This window comes from Sceloporus occidentalis, unplaced genomic scaffold (assembly GCF_023333645.1).
Source record: "Sceloporus occidentalis isolate IW3139 unplaced genomic scaffold, rSceOcc1.0.p SCAF_4, whole genome shotgun sequence".
NCBI lineage: Eukaryota > Metazoa > Chordata > Lepidosauria > Squamata > Phrynosomatidae > Sceloporus > Sceloporus occidentalis.
Window position 1 is genome coordinate 78758991 of NW_028316984.1, and position 15865 is coordinate 78774855.

Sequence of the window (15865 nt, forward strand, 5' to 3'; positions counted from 1 at the left end):
TATGTGTAATTAGTATCCAATAGCAATGGCTTCCAAATTCAATGTAAGTGGAAATCACTAACTTCATAAAAATTATATTGTTAAGATAATTTAGTATGAAAGCTACCTTACATCTTTGCTTATCATTTGGAAAACCAATGTTGGAGAGTGAGCAAAGATATTTTCCTACCAGAGGTGACAACTGGCAACTGGCTTGCCTGCCCAGTTCAAGGTGCAATATTCCCACACCCAGCCAGTTTATTCTGGCCCACAGCAGAAAACCCAATAAGTATCTCTCATAATCACAAAATACAATAATTACAAATGTGCTATTTAAGGCAGTGCTCATTCTGTCTGAAAGAAGGGTTGGCCCTGGCAACATGTGAAGCACTACTGACAAAATGCAATCTCATTCCTTCTAATCCACCTCTGAGATGAGAGAACATTGAAAAAATTGAGTTAAAGGATAAAATCATATCCCCTTATGTCCAGACTCATGGGAAACATAGGCATTTTGCAAAGGTATTTTAATTTCCCCATGTTGTCCCCTTTCCAGACAAATTAAGGGGAAGGCAGCAAGAACACATGCTACAGATAAAGTGTCCCCAAGCAGGAGCAAAATTAAGAGACAGCCCACAAAGTCTCAAAACTGGCCAGAATTAGAAAGCTGCACAGAAGAGGAGGCCCAGCTAGTGACTGACATGCTTTCTACAGTGATAAAGTAAGTGACTTCTTTACCAAATGTCTTGCCATACTAACACAACATATGAAGTGGCAACAGGTGTTAATAGCCACAGAATGGCTGGATTAGAGGACATGCATCACATTTGTATTTTGCTGTTCTTCCAAAGAGGTTAGGTAGTATACTTTGAGTGATTATCCCATTGTGTTCTCAAAACACTCCTATGAGAGACATGCTAGGCTGAAAGATATTAAAATCCAAGGCAAGTATGAGAGTCTCAAGGAGAAAATATTTAAAAACTGGGAGTCCAATGCCAAAAAATTGTATTACTCTGATTTACTACCATTAATATAATTTAGTTCAGACTCTTGCAGGAAAGGAAGATTTACTCCATTATGGGCAGATGGAAAATATGCATCTCTTGCTTTGCCTTTTTGGCTCATACAGGAATTGAATATAAGACTTTTTCACATTACCATCGTGATTTCACTGTAGCTCAGTTTGGCAAGATGGACTATGTGATGTTTGAGGATGAATCTTTGGAGAAGACCCCCAGTTTCTTTGCCATACTTTTATCCCTTTGCTGTATTACATACTGGGATAGTTGATTTTTCATGTGTAAAATCACAGAATTGGAAGAGACCATAAGGGCAATCTGTGATTGTGATTTCCTGCATGACAGGGGGGTTGAACTGGATGGCCCTTGTGGTCTTTTCCAACTCTATGATTCTATGCATAAAAAACCCAGCTATCCCAGTATGTAATGCTGTCAGAATTCCAATGCAGATTTCCGTATTGATATTCCAGGGGTTTGCTGGAAGAGACACAGTTTCAAGAAGCAGTGATCAGGAGCCTTGCAGAGCCCACTCCCTACTTCTGTCAGCTCTGGAGTGAAGAATCTGCCAAACAGAAGCACAGCCCTGGTGGCACCACCACAACAACTCCGACCTCAGAGTTCAGCCCAAACAACAGACTTGAAAATGAAGATTCTGGAGGAGAGACATCTGCTGCAAGGTCTTCAGATGCTCATGAAAGTCTAAGTGTAATTATTCGCAAGGAACAGTTCCGTGAGCAGAAAGAATACATCATCAGGTGAGCAAGAGACTTGATTGCTGGGCCATCTCTACGTAAGATTGTCACTTGTGAGCAAGATGCTCATACTCCAGTGCTAATCCTTCTGTAATGCAAAAATTATCAGAAATGTAGCTACAGAACAACATGGGAGCTGGAAAGACTGATAGGCATCATGTCATACTTCTTCTGTCTTCTGTGCCTTATAGAAGATGAAGGAAGCCATATAAAGAGCTATATAGATATATACACAACACAGTTGTCACCACTTGTAGCCTTGCACTTGTAGCCATGGGATTCGGTTTCCTGACAAACTATTCTGCTGGTCTTATTTAAAAAATGAATGTGTCAAGGTTTCAAAGCTTAACGAAATGAATTAAAAATAGCAGATTATGTTTGTTCATGAATTAGAAACACAAAAAAGGATTTAGGTATAGGTTCCCAAAGTCAGGGCATCAGGGTCTTCGCTGTCTAATATAGTTCCATGTTCCTGCCTCCAAACTCCAGGGGAGCTGTTCCTTGTTGCTGAACCCATGGAAATTGCCAGTTTAGGGTGGGCATAGAAGGTATGGAAAAGGATTATGTACCAAAACAGTCAAGGTCCATAGTCGGTTGGAATGATAGGGGTGAAAATCAGGCAGAAGTGAAGTTCTTAAGTATTCAGAGATCTGAAGGGAGAGAAGCAGAAGCACAGGTGAAGTCAGTTAAAAATGATGATGATGATACATAATTCTATCCTGCCTTTTCCCCAGTTTGGCAAAGAGGCTTACAATAATTAAAAAACACATTGTTAAAAGTTCACAAGCTCTACAAACGTTAAAACAAAATTAAGCAATCAAAAATTTACAACCAGATTAAAACATGTTTTACGCACACACGCACACACACTCCGGCACTGTTAGCAGGATGCAGCACAGGCCTTATGCAGTCACTCATCAAATCCTTGTCAAAACAGAAAAGTCTTGACTTGACATGAAAAGAAATTAGGGTGGATGCTAGACTAACTTGTGGGAAGGTAGTTCCAGAGCCTGGGAGCATCTACTGAGAAGGCCCTCTATTATTTTCCTACCAGATAGAATCATAGAATCATAGAGTTGGAAGAGACCGCACGGGCCATCCAGTCCAAGCCCCTGCCATGCAGGAAATCCTAATCAAAGCATTCCCGACAGATGGCCATCTAGCCTCTGCTTAAAGACTTCTAAGGAAGGAGACTCCGCTACACTCCGAAGGAGTGTGTTCCACTGTCGAACAGCCCTTACTGTCAGGAAGTTCTTCCTAATGTTGAGGTGGAATCTCTTTTCCTGCTGCTTGCATCCATTGTTGCGGGTCCTGTTCTCTGGAGCAGCAGAAAACAAGCTTGCTCCCTCCTCAATATGACATCCTTTCAAAAATTTAAACAGGGCTATCATATCACCTTTTAAGCTTCTTTTCTCCAGGCTAAACATCCCCATCTCCCTGAGTCGTTCCTCATAGGGCATGGTTTCCAGACCTTTTACCATTTTAGTCGCCCTCCTCTGGACATGCTCCAGTTTCTCAATGTCCTTTTTGAATTGTGGTGCCCAGAACTGGACACAATATTCCAGGTGGGTCCTGACCAGAGCAGAATACAGTGGCACTATTACTTCTCTTGTATTACTATACTTTTATTGATGCAGCCTAAAATTGCATTGGCCTTTTTAGCTACCGCATCGCACTGCTCACTCATGTTCAACTTGTGGTCTACTTGGACTCCCAGATCCCTTTCACATGTAGTTTCATTCAGCCAGGTGTCCCCCATCCTATATCTGTGCATTTTATAGTTTTGCCCTAAGTGCAGTACCTTACATTTCTCCGTGTTGAATTTCATTTTGTTAGCTTTGGCCCAGCTTTCTAGTCTATTCAGGTCATTTTGAATGTTGATCCTGTCCTCTGGAGTATTAGCTATTCCTCCTAATTTGGTGTCATCTGCAAATTTGATAAGTGTGCTCCCAATTCTGTCATCCAGGTCATTGATAAAGCTGTTGAATAACACTGGGCCCAGTGGGACCCCACTGGTCACTTCTCTCCAGGATGAAAAGGAGCACCCTTTGCTTTGCTTTGAGCACCCTTTGGGTTTGGCCAGTCAACCAGTTACAAATCCATGTAACAATTACTTTGTCTAGCCCACATTTTGAAAGCTTGTTGGCAAGAATGTCATGGGAAACCTTTTCAAAGGCCTTACTGAAATCAAGATATACTATATCCACAGCATTCCCTTCATCTGCTAAGCTCGTAATTTTATCAAAGAAAGAGATTAGATTTGTTTGGCATGACTTGTTTCTCTGAAACCAGTGTTGACTTTTTGTGATTATGGCATTGCCTTCTAGATGTTCACAGACTCTCTGTTTAATTATCTGCTCCAGAATCTTTCCTGGTATTGATGTCAGACTAACTGGACGATAATTGTTGGGATCCTCTTTTTTCCCCTTTTTGAAGATGGGGACAACGTTTGCCCTCCTCCAGTCTGCTGGGATTTCTCCTGTTTTCCAGGAGTTTTCAAATATGATTGCCAATGGCTCTGATATTACATTTGCCAGTTCTTTTAGTACCCTTGGATGTAGTTCATCTGGTCCCGGAGACTTAAATTCATTTAGATTAACAAGGTATTCCTCTACTATTTCTTTACTTATTCTGTGCTGAAATTCCCCTATTCTGTCCTCTGCTCCATTATCTTCAGGTTGAGCACCCTTTTCATTTTCTGAGAAGACTGAGGCAAATAAGGTGTTGAGTAATTCTGCCTTTTCTCTGTCCCCTGTTAGCATTTTGCCATCTTTTCCATGCAGTGACCCTCCCATTTCCTCCTCCTTCCTTTTGCTGTGGACATATCCAAAAAATCCCTTTTTATTCTTTTTAACCTCTCTAGCAAGCCTGAGTTCATTCTGCAATTTAGCTTTTCTGACTTTACACATGCCTGCTATTTCTTTGAATTCCTTTTTTGTGATTTCCCCCTTTTTCCATTTCTTATACATATTCCGTTTCAAACTTAGCTCAGTTGAAAGTTCCTTAGTTATCCATCCTGGTTTCTTGAGACACCTCCCATTTTTCTTTCTCAGTGTAACTTGTGCCTTCAGTATCTCTCTTTTGAGAAGCTCCCATCCGTCCTGAACTCCCTTCCCTTTTAGTATTTCTAACCATGGGATCACCCTCAATACTTCTCTAAGTTTACTGAAATACGCTCTCCTAAAGTCTAGAATGCGTGTTTGACTATGCCTATCTTCTCCTTTCCATTGTATAACAAACTCCAGGAGAACATGGTCACTTCCACCTAATGATCCCATCACTTGCATCCCATTAACCAAGTCATCCTTGTTGGTTAGGATCAGATCTAAAATAGCTGACCCCCTTGTTGCCTCTTCCACTTTTTGGACCATGAAATTGTCTTCCAGGCAAGTGAGGAATTTGCTAGACCTTAAGGATTTTGCTTCCAGCAAATATCAGGGTAGTTGAAGTCGCCCATCACTACTATCTCTTTTCTGAGTGTGTGGTCATCTGTTCTAGAAAGATATCATCCAATTCCTCAGTCTGACTTGGGGGTCTGTAGTAGACTCCCACCGTAACATCGCTGTTGTTTCCCTGCCCTTTCATTTTTATCCAGATGCTCTCCACCTGGCTTCCATGATTGATGTCCTGGATCTCTTCACTGGTGTAAATATCTCTGACATATAGTGCTATTCCTCCTCCTTTCCTGTTTGGCCTATTTCTCTTAAAAAGGTTATACCCCTCTATTTCCACATTCCAATCATGAGACTCATCCCACCAGGTTTCGGTGATGCCTATTATATCATATTTGCTTTGTTGTACTAGGAGTTCAAGTTCATCTTGCTTATTTCCCATGCTCTGTGCATTAGTGTAGAGACATCGCAGACCATGGGTCCCATTTACTTGCTGCTTGTGCAAGTTTTTTTGCCTCCCACTGTTGGGTCCTTGCACTTTTTTTCTTGTTTTCTCTATGTCTGTTTAACTATTTTCTCCAGCCCTTTCGCCTTCCTTAATATTGTCTCCTTTCCCCATGGAACTCAGTTTAAAGCCCTCCTGATCAAGTTCTTGAGACTGTTGGCAAAAACATTTCTTCCAACTGGTGTGAAATGCAATCCATCTGTTGCAAGAAATCCTTCCTCATGGAACCGCAGCCCATGATCGAAGAATCCAAATCCTTCTCGGCGGCACCATCTGCGAAGCCAGTTGTTCACATCCGCTATTTTCCTCTCCCTTCCTGGACCGTGCCCTTCAACTGGCAGAAGAGACGAGATGACAACCTGTGCATCCATTCCTTTCAGCTTCCTACCAAGCGCCTCGTAATCCCTTTTGATGTTCTGCAGGCTGTGTCTTGCAGTATCATTGGTTCCCACATGGACCAAAAGGAAGGGGTATTGGTCAGTAGGCTTGACCAGTCTTGTCAGCCTCTCTGTCACATCACGGATCTTTGCCCCTGGGAGACAACACACCTCTCGAGACATCTTGTCAGGCCTACAAATCACTGCTTCTGTACCCCTCAGCAAGGAGTCCCCCACTACGACCACACGCCTCCTACGAGGTTTAGCAGTGGCTGTTCCCTTGGGTGGGACTCTCAGGCTTGCCTGCTCTGTCCCTGAAGTCTGTCCATGCTGCTCTTCTTCATCCTCCTTGATAAGGGAAAGAGCTTCGAATCGATTGTCTAGCTGCAAACTCCCCGAACAATCCCTTCTTGGCCTATTTCTCTGTGGGACATTCCTCCAGCTGTCTGCCTCCTGTGTATGTGAAGTGACCTCCTCCGCTCCAGCAACTTCCTCTGCGTGGTACTCATCCAGGATTGTTAGTTCTGTTGTGTCCAGGAAATCCTCCTGGTCCCTAATATGCTGAAGGGTAGCTACTCTGGACTCCAACTGCTGCACTTTCTCCTCCAAGAGGGCTACCAACTTGCACTTGGGGCATGTGAAGTTCTCCACTTCTGTAGGCAAGAAGACAAACATCCCACAAGTGTTGCAGGTGACTGCCGTGGTTCCGTCAGTGTCCATACTGAAAAGTCTTAGGAAATTACTGGAACAGGACTGTGGGCTTCCTCCTGAAAAAAATCCTCCAGAAAACACCAACGTTAAAGCCCCTGATGTTTCAACAATTTGTGGCAGTGAGCTCAATCAGCTCTACCTCTGCTGTAGATTTCCTTGGATGAAAAAAATGAAATAAAAATACAAATAAAATTTCATGTATCTGTGAGGGTGGTATGGCAGTGAGAAGGGCCTCCCCAACAGATCTCAAAGCATGGGCTAGCTCATAGAGGAGAATATGATCCTGCAAATAACCTGAGCCTGAGGTGTGTAGGGCTTATAGGTCAAAACCGGCACTTTGAATTGTGTCCAGGAATGGATCGACAGCCAGTGAAGCTATTGCAACAAGGGAGTTGTGTGTTCCTTCCAGCCAGTTGCAGTTAGCAATATGGCTACAGTTCTTCAGACCAGTTGAAGTTTCCAAACACTTTTCAAAGGCAGCTGCACAAAGAGTGTGTTACAGTAATCCAACCAGGATATAACTAACTAAGGGTTGTGTCACTGAGGTCATATCTGACACCCTAAGGAATTAATGCAGCTGGTGTTCAAGCTTTAGTTGTGCAAATGCAGTGTTGGCCACCACTGAAACCTGAGCTTCCAGGCTCAGAGTTGAATCCAGAAGCACATCCAAGCTAAGAACCTATATTTTCAGGTTAAGTGTAACCCCATCCAGCACAGACTGAATCCTTGTTCCCTGATCTGTCTTTTGATTTACCAGGAGCACCTCTGTGTTGTCTGGATTATGTTTCAATTTGTGCACCCTTATCCAGTCCATTACTGGTGATAGGCATCAATTTAGAACCAGAACAGCTACCTTGGCTTGTAGTTGAAAGGAGTAGCAGAAATGAGTGTCAATTGCATACTGATGGTACCAAATCCCAAAACTCCAGACAAGCTCTCCCAGTGGTTTCATGTATTAAAAAATACATATTAAAAAACGGAGCCCTGAGGGTTTGGGTATCAAGCAGGAGTCCCTCAGCACCACCTTCTAGGTTCACCTCGCCAGGAAGTAGTGATGCCACTGTAAAACATTGCTCCAAGTCCTCTCCCAGCAAGGTGACCCAGAAGGAGACCATGGTTGATGGTACTGAAAGCTGCCAAGAGGTCCAGCAGAACTAACAGGCTCTCATCTAGCTCCTGTTGTAGGTTAACTACCAAGGCAGTCAAAGCCATCTGTCCCATAATCAGGCCTGAAACCATATTAAAATGGATCTAGATAATCTCATCCAGAAATCCCATCCAAGATATAAGAAGGGTCAGTTTTTTTGTGGGGTTTTGGGGCTATGTGGCCATGTTCTAGAACAGTTTATTTCTGACTGGTTGGCGTCTCTGAAGATGTCAACCATAGATGCTGGTGAAACGTCAGGAATAAACTCTTCTAGAACATGGCCACATAGCCCCCCCAAACCACAAAAAACTATGATGCCAGCCATGAAAACATTTGACTTCACATAGGAAGGGTTGAGAGGGTCAAATCTAAAGCTGAAAGGGCCAGAGGCTAGAATCGGGAAAGTCATAATCTGAGACAGCAGTCAGGAGATAGGGACATAAGTGGAACCCTCCTATTTCACTCAAGTTTGCTCAGCCTATGAAGCTCTGAGATTTTATAGGGGTTGGTGAACAAGAATGTGCCCTGTGACATGAGCTGACAACGTTCATATAGTCTGATACTGAACTTGAGATTATTGTTGTTGTTGTTTGTTGTTGTTGTATTTATATCCCACTCCCCTCATGTTTACAATCTTAAAAATGCATGACACAAAAGGAGAGAGGGATGGCAGTGGTGAAGGGAATCAAGTCCAGTGGTTCTTCTCTCCCTCTGCAGCCAGAGCCACAGCAGATGAATGGAGGGAGGCCTTTCTTCTGTCTTTGGGCTAGGCTTGGTGGAGCTGGGCCTGCCCCTTCTCTCCCTGAGGCCAGATGGATCACAGAATATAGTCTGCCAGGGTTGCTGAAAAAACAGTGCTGGTTGCAGCACTGATTTAATCCTCAACCTCTAGCCTAAAAGCACCAGATTCTCTCTGATCTTGGAAGCTAAGCAGGGTCAGCCCTGGTTAGTATCTGGATGGGAGATCACCAATGAACACCAGGTGCTGTAGGCTATGTTTCAAAGGAAGGAACTGGCAGTGTTCCTTGCCTAAGAAAAGGTTACGAAATTCATTGGGTTGCCATAAATTGACAGGCAACTTGAAGGCACATATATACCTACCCCACCCACCATTCATCCGTTACAAAGATCTGGAATTTGCCACTGTGTTCATTCCTCTCAAATGCTCACCTGCCCTGTTGCTCTCCTTTGTTCATAGAGTGCTAACCCTGGCCCAAATACTCCAAAAATGCTGCCAAGCAAATTATGCAAATGTTTGATATAACACACTAACAGTATCTGTCACTATTATGGGATGCAGCTACCTTCCCTGACATAAACAGGGGGCCACTCACCAAAATGAAACAGATGTTATTCAAGATACCGATGAGGTAGGCCATGAATATCTTCTAGGCCACTGTGTCTTTGGCCTCTTAGACCTGGGTTGTGTCCTTTGCCAACACGGTGGCTGCTCGGTTAGACAAGGATGCAGGTAGGCACTGTGCTGTAATAATTTTCCAGAAAAGTAGGAATTTATTTTATTTTGTCTTTAGGATGCCAGCATTTGCAAATCTGACTGAGATGGTGCTGGCCAACGCCGTCCAGAACATTCTGGTGGAAGCCAGTCGTGGGGAAGTGGTGTTGACAGCACGACCCAGGGTTATTGCACTTCCTCCTCCTTACTCTCAGAAGTGAGTAGATGGGGTATGGGCTTATAATATAAACTAATTGCACCCGCATCGGGATGTGATTTTAGAATGAGGCTTGAACACTTGTCAGGATATTGTTGGAATGTTCTCTCTTTCAGCTCATTCTTTTGATCACTTCTACTAGTTTTTGATCTGCTCTTTTTTCTTTTTCCATGGAAGTTTAGGAACCCTGGGAAAAGGGCCTGAAAGTAATTGGGGTAGGGGAGTCAAGGAGAGTGGCCAGATTTATGGAAAATAAAAGCAGTAAGGAATCAGCCAACACACTATGCTTAGGAAAAGTTCTGAAAACAGCAGCAGCACCTCTGAGATGGAAAGGAGAGCTTCTTCCAAGAGAGAGGGTTTTCATGGGAGCTGCTGCCCAAGAAAAACTGAGAAGTCATTAGGGCTGTTCCCCTGACCCTTCAAAGGTCTCTGAACAAACAATAAAAACAAAACAACCTTACCCAGTCCTGCTTAAGTCTCAAATCAGATCTTGGCATTAACACAGAAAAAATATTTTCTTTAACACAGTACTGTTGTTGATGTAAAAAAAATAAAAATCAAAGGTACCTTTTTTTGTTTCAGAGGTATCAGTCCTGCAGTTTCAATGCTTAAACCATCTGTCATCCAGTCTCCTGCAGTACCATCAGTCAGTTTCATGAGTGAAATCAAGGACTCAGCGGGGCAGCGGCACATTATCCTGCCCCCCTAGGACTTGGAGGAACTTGTGTACCATCCTGACATGCTTCTTGTGACAGACTGATCTCCATGTCAGCCACAGCCTCACTGGAAAGCTGCTTCTTCAGAGCTGTCTCAAAAGAAAAATGACTTGCAACAAAATATTATGTGACATATAAGGGGCAGATAGGGGTCTGATCCTGTCAACTTCAGAATACAACTCTCTGTTTTGCAGCACTGGGAAAGTGGTTTCATTTGTATCCTGTGAAAGAGTATGAGGCTTTTCAAATGAAGACATTTGTTCTACCATCTCTACAAGCCTTTTGCGTTGTCAGTGTTTACATTTCCCTCCAGCAGGGGGCATACTTGGCTTTTATTCTGCTTTGTGAATGGTTCAGCAGGTGATAGTGCAGGGTATGTTTCCTTTGCAGGTGCAGTACATGAATAATGAAATATGGCAGTCAAACAGAATAATAGATTTATAAAGTTGGAATAGAATCACACTGTTCACTAGGAACTGAGACTCAAGCATTAACACATTTGCAGCTAAATTGACTGGAGTGGCTACCACATAGTTATTATGCAGCTATTTCAGAAACAGAGTATTTATGAAGAAATATATTTTGTAATTCCTTTCTAGTTTCTAGCAACCATTTTTTTCAGACGGTGTTCATAAACATCAAAGAAAAAGGCTAGATAAATACAACTCACAAACATTCACAGAATGCTATATATGGTCAGGTGTTTGACCTAAAGTACTGAGCTAGGAGCTTCTAGCTGCTGAATAATTCTTGCTATTGTAGACTTTGAAAAAATATATATTTAATTGTTCTACCTGTTTCCTGCACTGATCACTTTAAGAGCTGTTGAGCATCCTGTTCTTGACTGTATGGAGGCAAATGCAAAGCAAAAAGGCTTTCCAAAGACAAAACCTTTGGGCTGTGTAGGAAAAGAAGCTCATTTAAAACATACCCTTTTCACTATCTCATGTTTAACCTTCTTCATTGACTCCCAAGATATCTCATATTATATCTGTAAACAGGAATTATCAAAGCCTCATCAGTTTCTCTTGGTCTTTCTATCTTAAATTTAAACTGGACACTTAACAAACTTACATTAAGGTTCCCACCCCTTCAATCAAAATATACTGGGGAATGGATGGTGCACCTGCACAACTAGTAAATTTATTGTGAATATCAAAACCACAAGTTTCCAAGTCTGAACAGGGAACATGCTTTAAAGTTTGTTCTGGTTTGTTAAAGGACAAAATGTAAGTGACTTATGATGGGGCATAGTATGGTCACATTTTAGAGTACTTGATGCATTGTCTTGCAGACACAATTTTCTATGTATTTTTGGAGCAGAGGCTACTGAGAATGTAACTGCATGAGCTCTTGAAACAATGGCTGCATTCAAATACCTTAAAATATGAGCTGGCTTCAACAGTAAGCGCTTCTGTATTCTATACCACTGTCAGTGCTCTGTTAACTAGTTTATTTCAGAAGTAATTTCAACAGTGAAGTACACAACACAAGCTCTCTGTATTACCTAAAAAGTATGACTTAGCAACTCAAGTCCATAATCCTTTCAAAACGGAAGTATTTGGGCTGATCCATCTTCAGCTCATATCCAAATTCTGTTAACTACCTGGCAGCATTTTATGGTGGTCACAGAAAAGGAGACAGAGCTGCTGAACTTTTATTAATTGTTTCAAAGAATTGTGTTCATGACAAGCTGCACCTACTAATTCTTCTAACCACTCATTAAGTGTACATGAGCTCTTTTCTCTTTTTCATGTGGCCAATCTATTTAGGTGGCAGATGCCAAGGGATGTGAGGATGCTGAGGTAGTAGCTAAGAAGGAGAAAAATTACTGCAACTAGAGTATGATGTAAGGGGGTTAAAATCTTCCAGAAAGCCTGGCTCCTGAAAAGGATCTGGTTCCTACTGGCTCTCCAGGACTTTTCAAACAGTTGGAGTTGCCTTGGGTTCATGCAATTAACATCACCTCTAGTTTGGCCATGAGATTGCCTTGGTTACTCTTCTTCACATAGTCCTTGAGATCAACCAACTGATGTTTGAGAAGCATAAAACACAAATGTATTTTAATATAATAATGTGAGAAAAACAAGTTGTTTGTACCCAGGACATAGTGCTTGGCCTCAAAGTCAATTGCCCACAATGAAAAGCCATGGAATAGATATTTGCCATCTGACAGTGTTCTAGGAAGAAGCAGACCCTAGTCTTGTCTTGGAAAAACATGATGTTCCCAGGGCACATTGTTTAGCCATCCTTTGTTTTTGTGCCTTTAACAGGAACGTCAACTTTAGATTTGTGTGAAAACTTGAGCAGGGGTAGGCAACCTTTTTGAGCCGGGGGCCGGGTTGCTGTCCCTCAGACAACTGGGGGGCCGAAACCAAAAAATACATAATTAAATAATTTTTTTAAAAAATTAAATAAATAAATAAACTGGGACAAATGTGGGACAAAATTTTCAAATGGAGGACACTTTTTAAAAAAAAAATGGAAGACACCCCAAAAAATTTGCTGATTTTTAAAAAAATGTTAATATAAATGCATGTTTTGGAGGCTTCTATAGACAATTGCCCCCCTTGCCCACCGCTTGCCCCCCCTTGCCCGCTTCCTCCTGATAGGCCAAAGGCCCCACGGCCTCACACGAGAGGCCAAAGGCTCCGGCGGCAATTAGCGGCAGGACTGGGCTGGGGCTGGTCCCAAGGCCTTGCCGGGCCGCATCCGACCCGCGGGCTGCAGGTTGCCTACCCCTGCTGTAGAGCTATGTTTATCCTTATAACTTGAAAAACTTATGATTTGTATAGATCAAAAAGCTGTTAAAGGCACAAGAGTATGCCATCTTGTGTTTGTTTTATCTGATTGTGGGAGTCTGCTACAGAACCCCAAGTCAGACTGAGGAATTGGATGATGTCTTTCTAGAACAGATAACCACACATTCAGAAAAGAGAGACGTAGTAGTGATGGGTGACTTCAACTATCCTGATATTTGCTGGAAGTCAAACTCAGCCAAATCCTCAAGGTCTAGCAAATTTCTCACTTGCCTGGAAGACAATTTCATGGTCCAAAAGGTGGAAGAGGCAACAAGGGGATCAGCTATTTTAGATCTGATCCTAACCAACAAGGATGACCTAATTAATGGAGTGCAAGTGGTGGGATCCTTAGGTGGAAGTGACCATGTTCTCTTGGAGTTTGTTATACAGTGGAAAGGAGAAGCCAGGCATAGCCAGACACGCATTCTAGACTTTAGGAGAGCAGATTTTGCTAAACTTAGAGAAATACTGGGGGTGATCCCATGGTCAGGAACACTAAAAGAGAAGGGAGTTCAGGATGGATGGGAGTTTCTGAAAGGAGAGATACTGAAGGCACAATTCCAAACAGTTCCAGTGAGAAAGAAAAATGGGAGGTCTCTCAAGAAACCAGGATGGATGACTAAGTAACTTTCAACTGAGCTAAGATTAAAAAGGGACATGTACAAGAAATGGAAAAATGGGGAAATCACCAAAGAGGAATTCAAACAAATAGCAAGCACATGTAGGGGTAAAGTCAGAAAAGCTAAAGCACAGAATGAACTCAGGCTTGCTAGAGAGGTTAAGAACAATAAAAAGGGCTTTTTTGGATATGTCTGCAGCAAAAGGAAGAAGGAAATGGTAGGGACACTGCGGGGAAAAGATGGCAAAATGCTAACGGGATAGAGAAAAGGCAGAATTACTCAACACCTTCTTTGCCTCAGTCTTCTCAAAAAAGAAAAAGGGTGCTCAACCTGAGGATAATGGAGCAGAGGACAGAATAGGGGAATTTCAGTACAGAATAAGTAAGAAGATAGTAGAGGAATATCTTGTTAATCTAAATGAATATAAATCTCCAGGACCAGATGAACTACATCCAAGGGTATTAAAAGAACTGGCAGGAGTAATATCGGAGGCATTGGCAATAATCTTTGAGAACTCCTGGAGAACAGGAGAAGTCCCAGCAGACTGGAGGAGGGCAAACGTTGTCCCCATCTTCAAAAAGGGGAAAAAAAGAGGATCCCAACAATTATCGTCCAATTAGTCTGACATCAATACCTGGAAAGATTCTAGAGCAGATAATTAAAAAGAGAGTCTGTGAACATCTAGAAGGCAATGCCATAATCACAAAAAGTCAACACAGGTTTCAGAGAAAGAAGTCATGCCAGACTAATCTAATCTCTTTCTTTGATAAAATTACTAGCTTGGTAGATGAAGGAAATGCTGTGGATATAGTATATCTTGATTTCAGTAAGGCTTTTGACAAAGTTTCCCATGACATTCTTGTTAACAAGCTTATAAAAAGTGGGATAGACAAGGCAACTGTTACATGGATTTGTAATTGGTTGACTGACCAAACGCAAAGGGTGCTCAACAATGGCTCCTTTTCATCCTGGAGAGAAGTGACCAGTGGGGTCCCACAGGGTTCTGTCCTGGGCCCAGTGCTATTCAACATCTTTATCAACGACTTGGATGATAGAATTGGCAGCATACTTATCAAATTTGCAGATGACACCAAATTAGGAGGAGTAGCTAACACTCCAGAGGACAGGATCAACATTCAAGATGACCTGAATAAACTAGAAAATTGGGCCACAGCTAACAAAATGAACTTCAACAGGGAGAAATGCAAGGTACTGCACTTAGGGCGGAAAAATAAAATGCACAGATATAGGATGGGAGACACATGGCTGAACAAGACTATGTGTGAAAGGGATCTGGGAGTCCAAGTAGACCACAAGCTGAACATGAGTGAACAGTGTGATGCGGCAGCTAAAAAGGCCAATGCAATTTTAGGCTGCATCAGTAAGAGTATCGTATCTAGATCAAGGGAAGTAATAGTGCCACTCTATTCTGCTTTGGTCAGGCCCCACCTGGAATATTGTTTCCAGTTCTGGGCGCCACAATTCAAAAAGGATGTTGAAAAACTGGAACGTGTCCAAAGGAGGGCAAGTAAAATGGTGAAAGGTCTAGAAACCATGTCCCATGAGGAACGACTTAAGGAGCTGGGGATGTTTAGCCTGGAGAAGAGAAGGTTAAGAGGTAATATGATAGCCCTGTTTAAATACTTGAAGGGATGCCATACTGAGGAGGGAGCTGACTCGTTTTCACTTGCTCCAGAGACTAGGACCCGGAGCAATGGATGCAAGCTACAAGAAAAGAGATTCCACCTCAACATTAGGAAGAACTTCCTGACAGTAAGGGCTGTCCGACAGTGGAACAAACTCCCTCAGAGTGTAGTGGATTCTCCTTCCTTAGAGGTCTTTAAACAGAGGCTAGATGGCCATCTGTCGGAGATGATTTGATTTGGATTCCTGCATGGCAGGGGGTTGGACTGGATGGCCCTTGCGGTCTCTTCCAACTCTATGATTCTATGATTCTATTATTAATTGGCAACTCTTTTGTGCCATGATATAATTGCAATAGGCCATGGCAATCCCCAGCCCTGCCAAAAATATGTGCCTCAGTTTCCCATGATCTCCCTCCCTACTCACTCTAGCATTGCTCTTACTTGCCATCCCCCACTAGTAATTCAGTATCTCTTGCAATCACAGCCTCCTAAATCTACAAAAATTGTATGGAAGTGGTCCTGCTACTACT

At 42.5% G+C, this 15865-nt stretch overlaps 1 protein-coding gene across 7 annotated transcripts in view; it reads left to right on the forward strand.

Annotated features, from left to right (window-relative positions):
* Positions 1 to 11626, forward strand: part of CFAP65 (cilia and flagella associated protein 65) — a 66382-nt gene extending 54756 nt beyond the window's left edge. For all 7 annotated transcript variants that reach the window (XM_089520411.1, XM_089520416.1, XM_089520412.1 and 4 more), the window contains 4 exons: positions 536 to 700; positions 1469 to 1753; positions 9415 to 9552; positions 10135 to 11626. In XM_089520411.1, the coding sequence (XP_089376537.1) occupies positions 536 to 700; positions 1469 to 1753; positions 9415 to 9552; positions 10135 to 10261 (715 nt within the window). In that variant the 3' untranslated portion in view covers positions 10262 to 11626. The remainder of the gene's footprint in view (positions 1 to 535; positions 701 to 1468; positions 1754 to 9414; positions 9553 to 10134) is intronic.
* The last annotated feature ends 4239 nt before the right edge of the window (positions 11627 to 15865 follow it).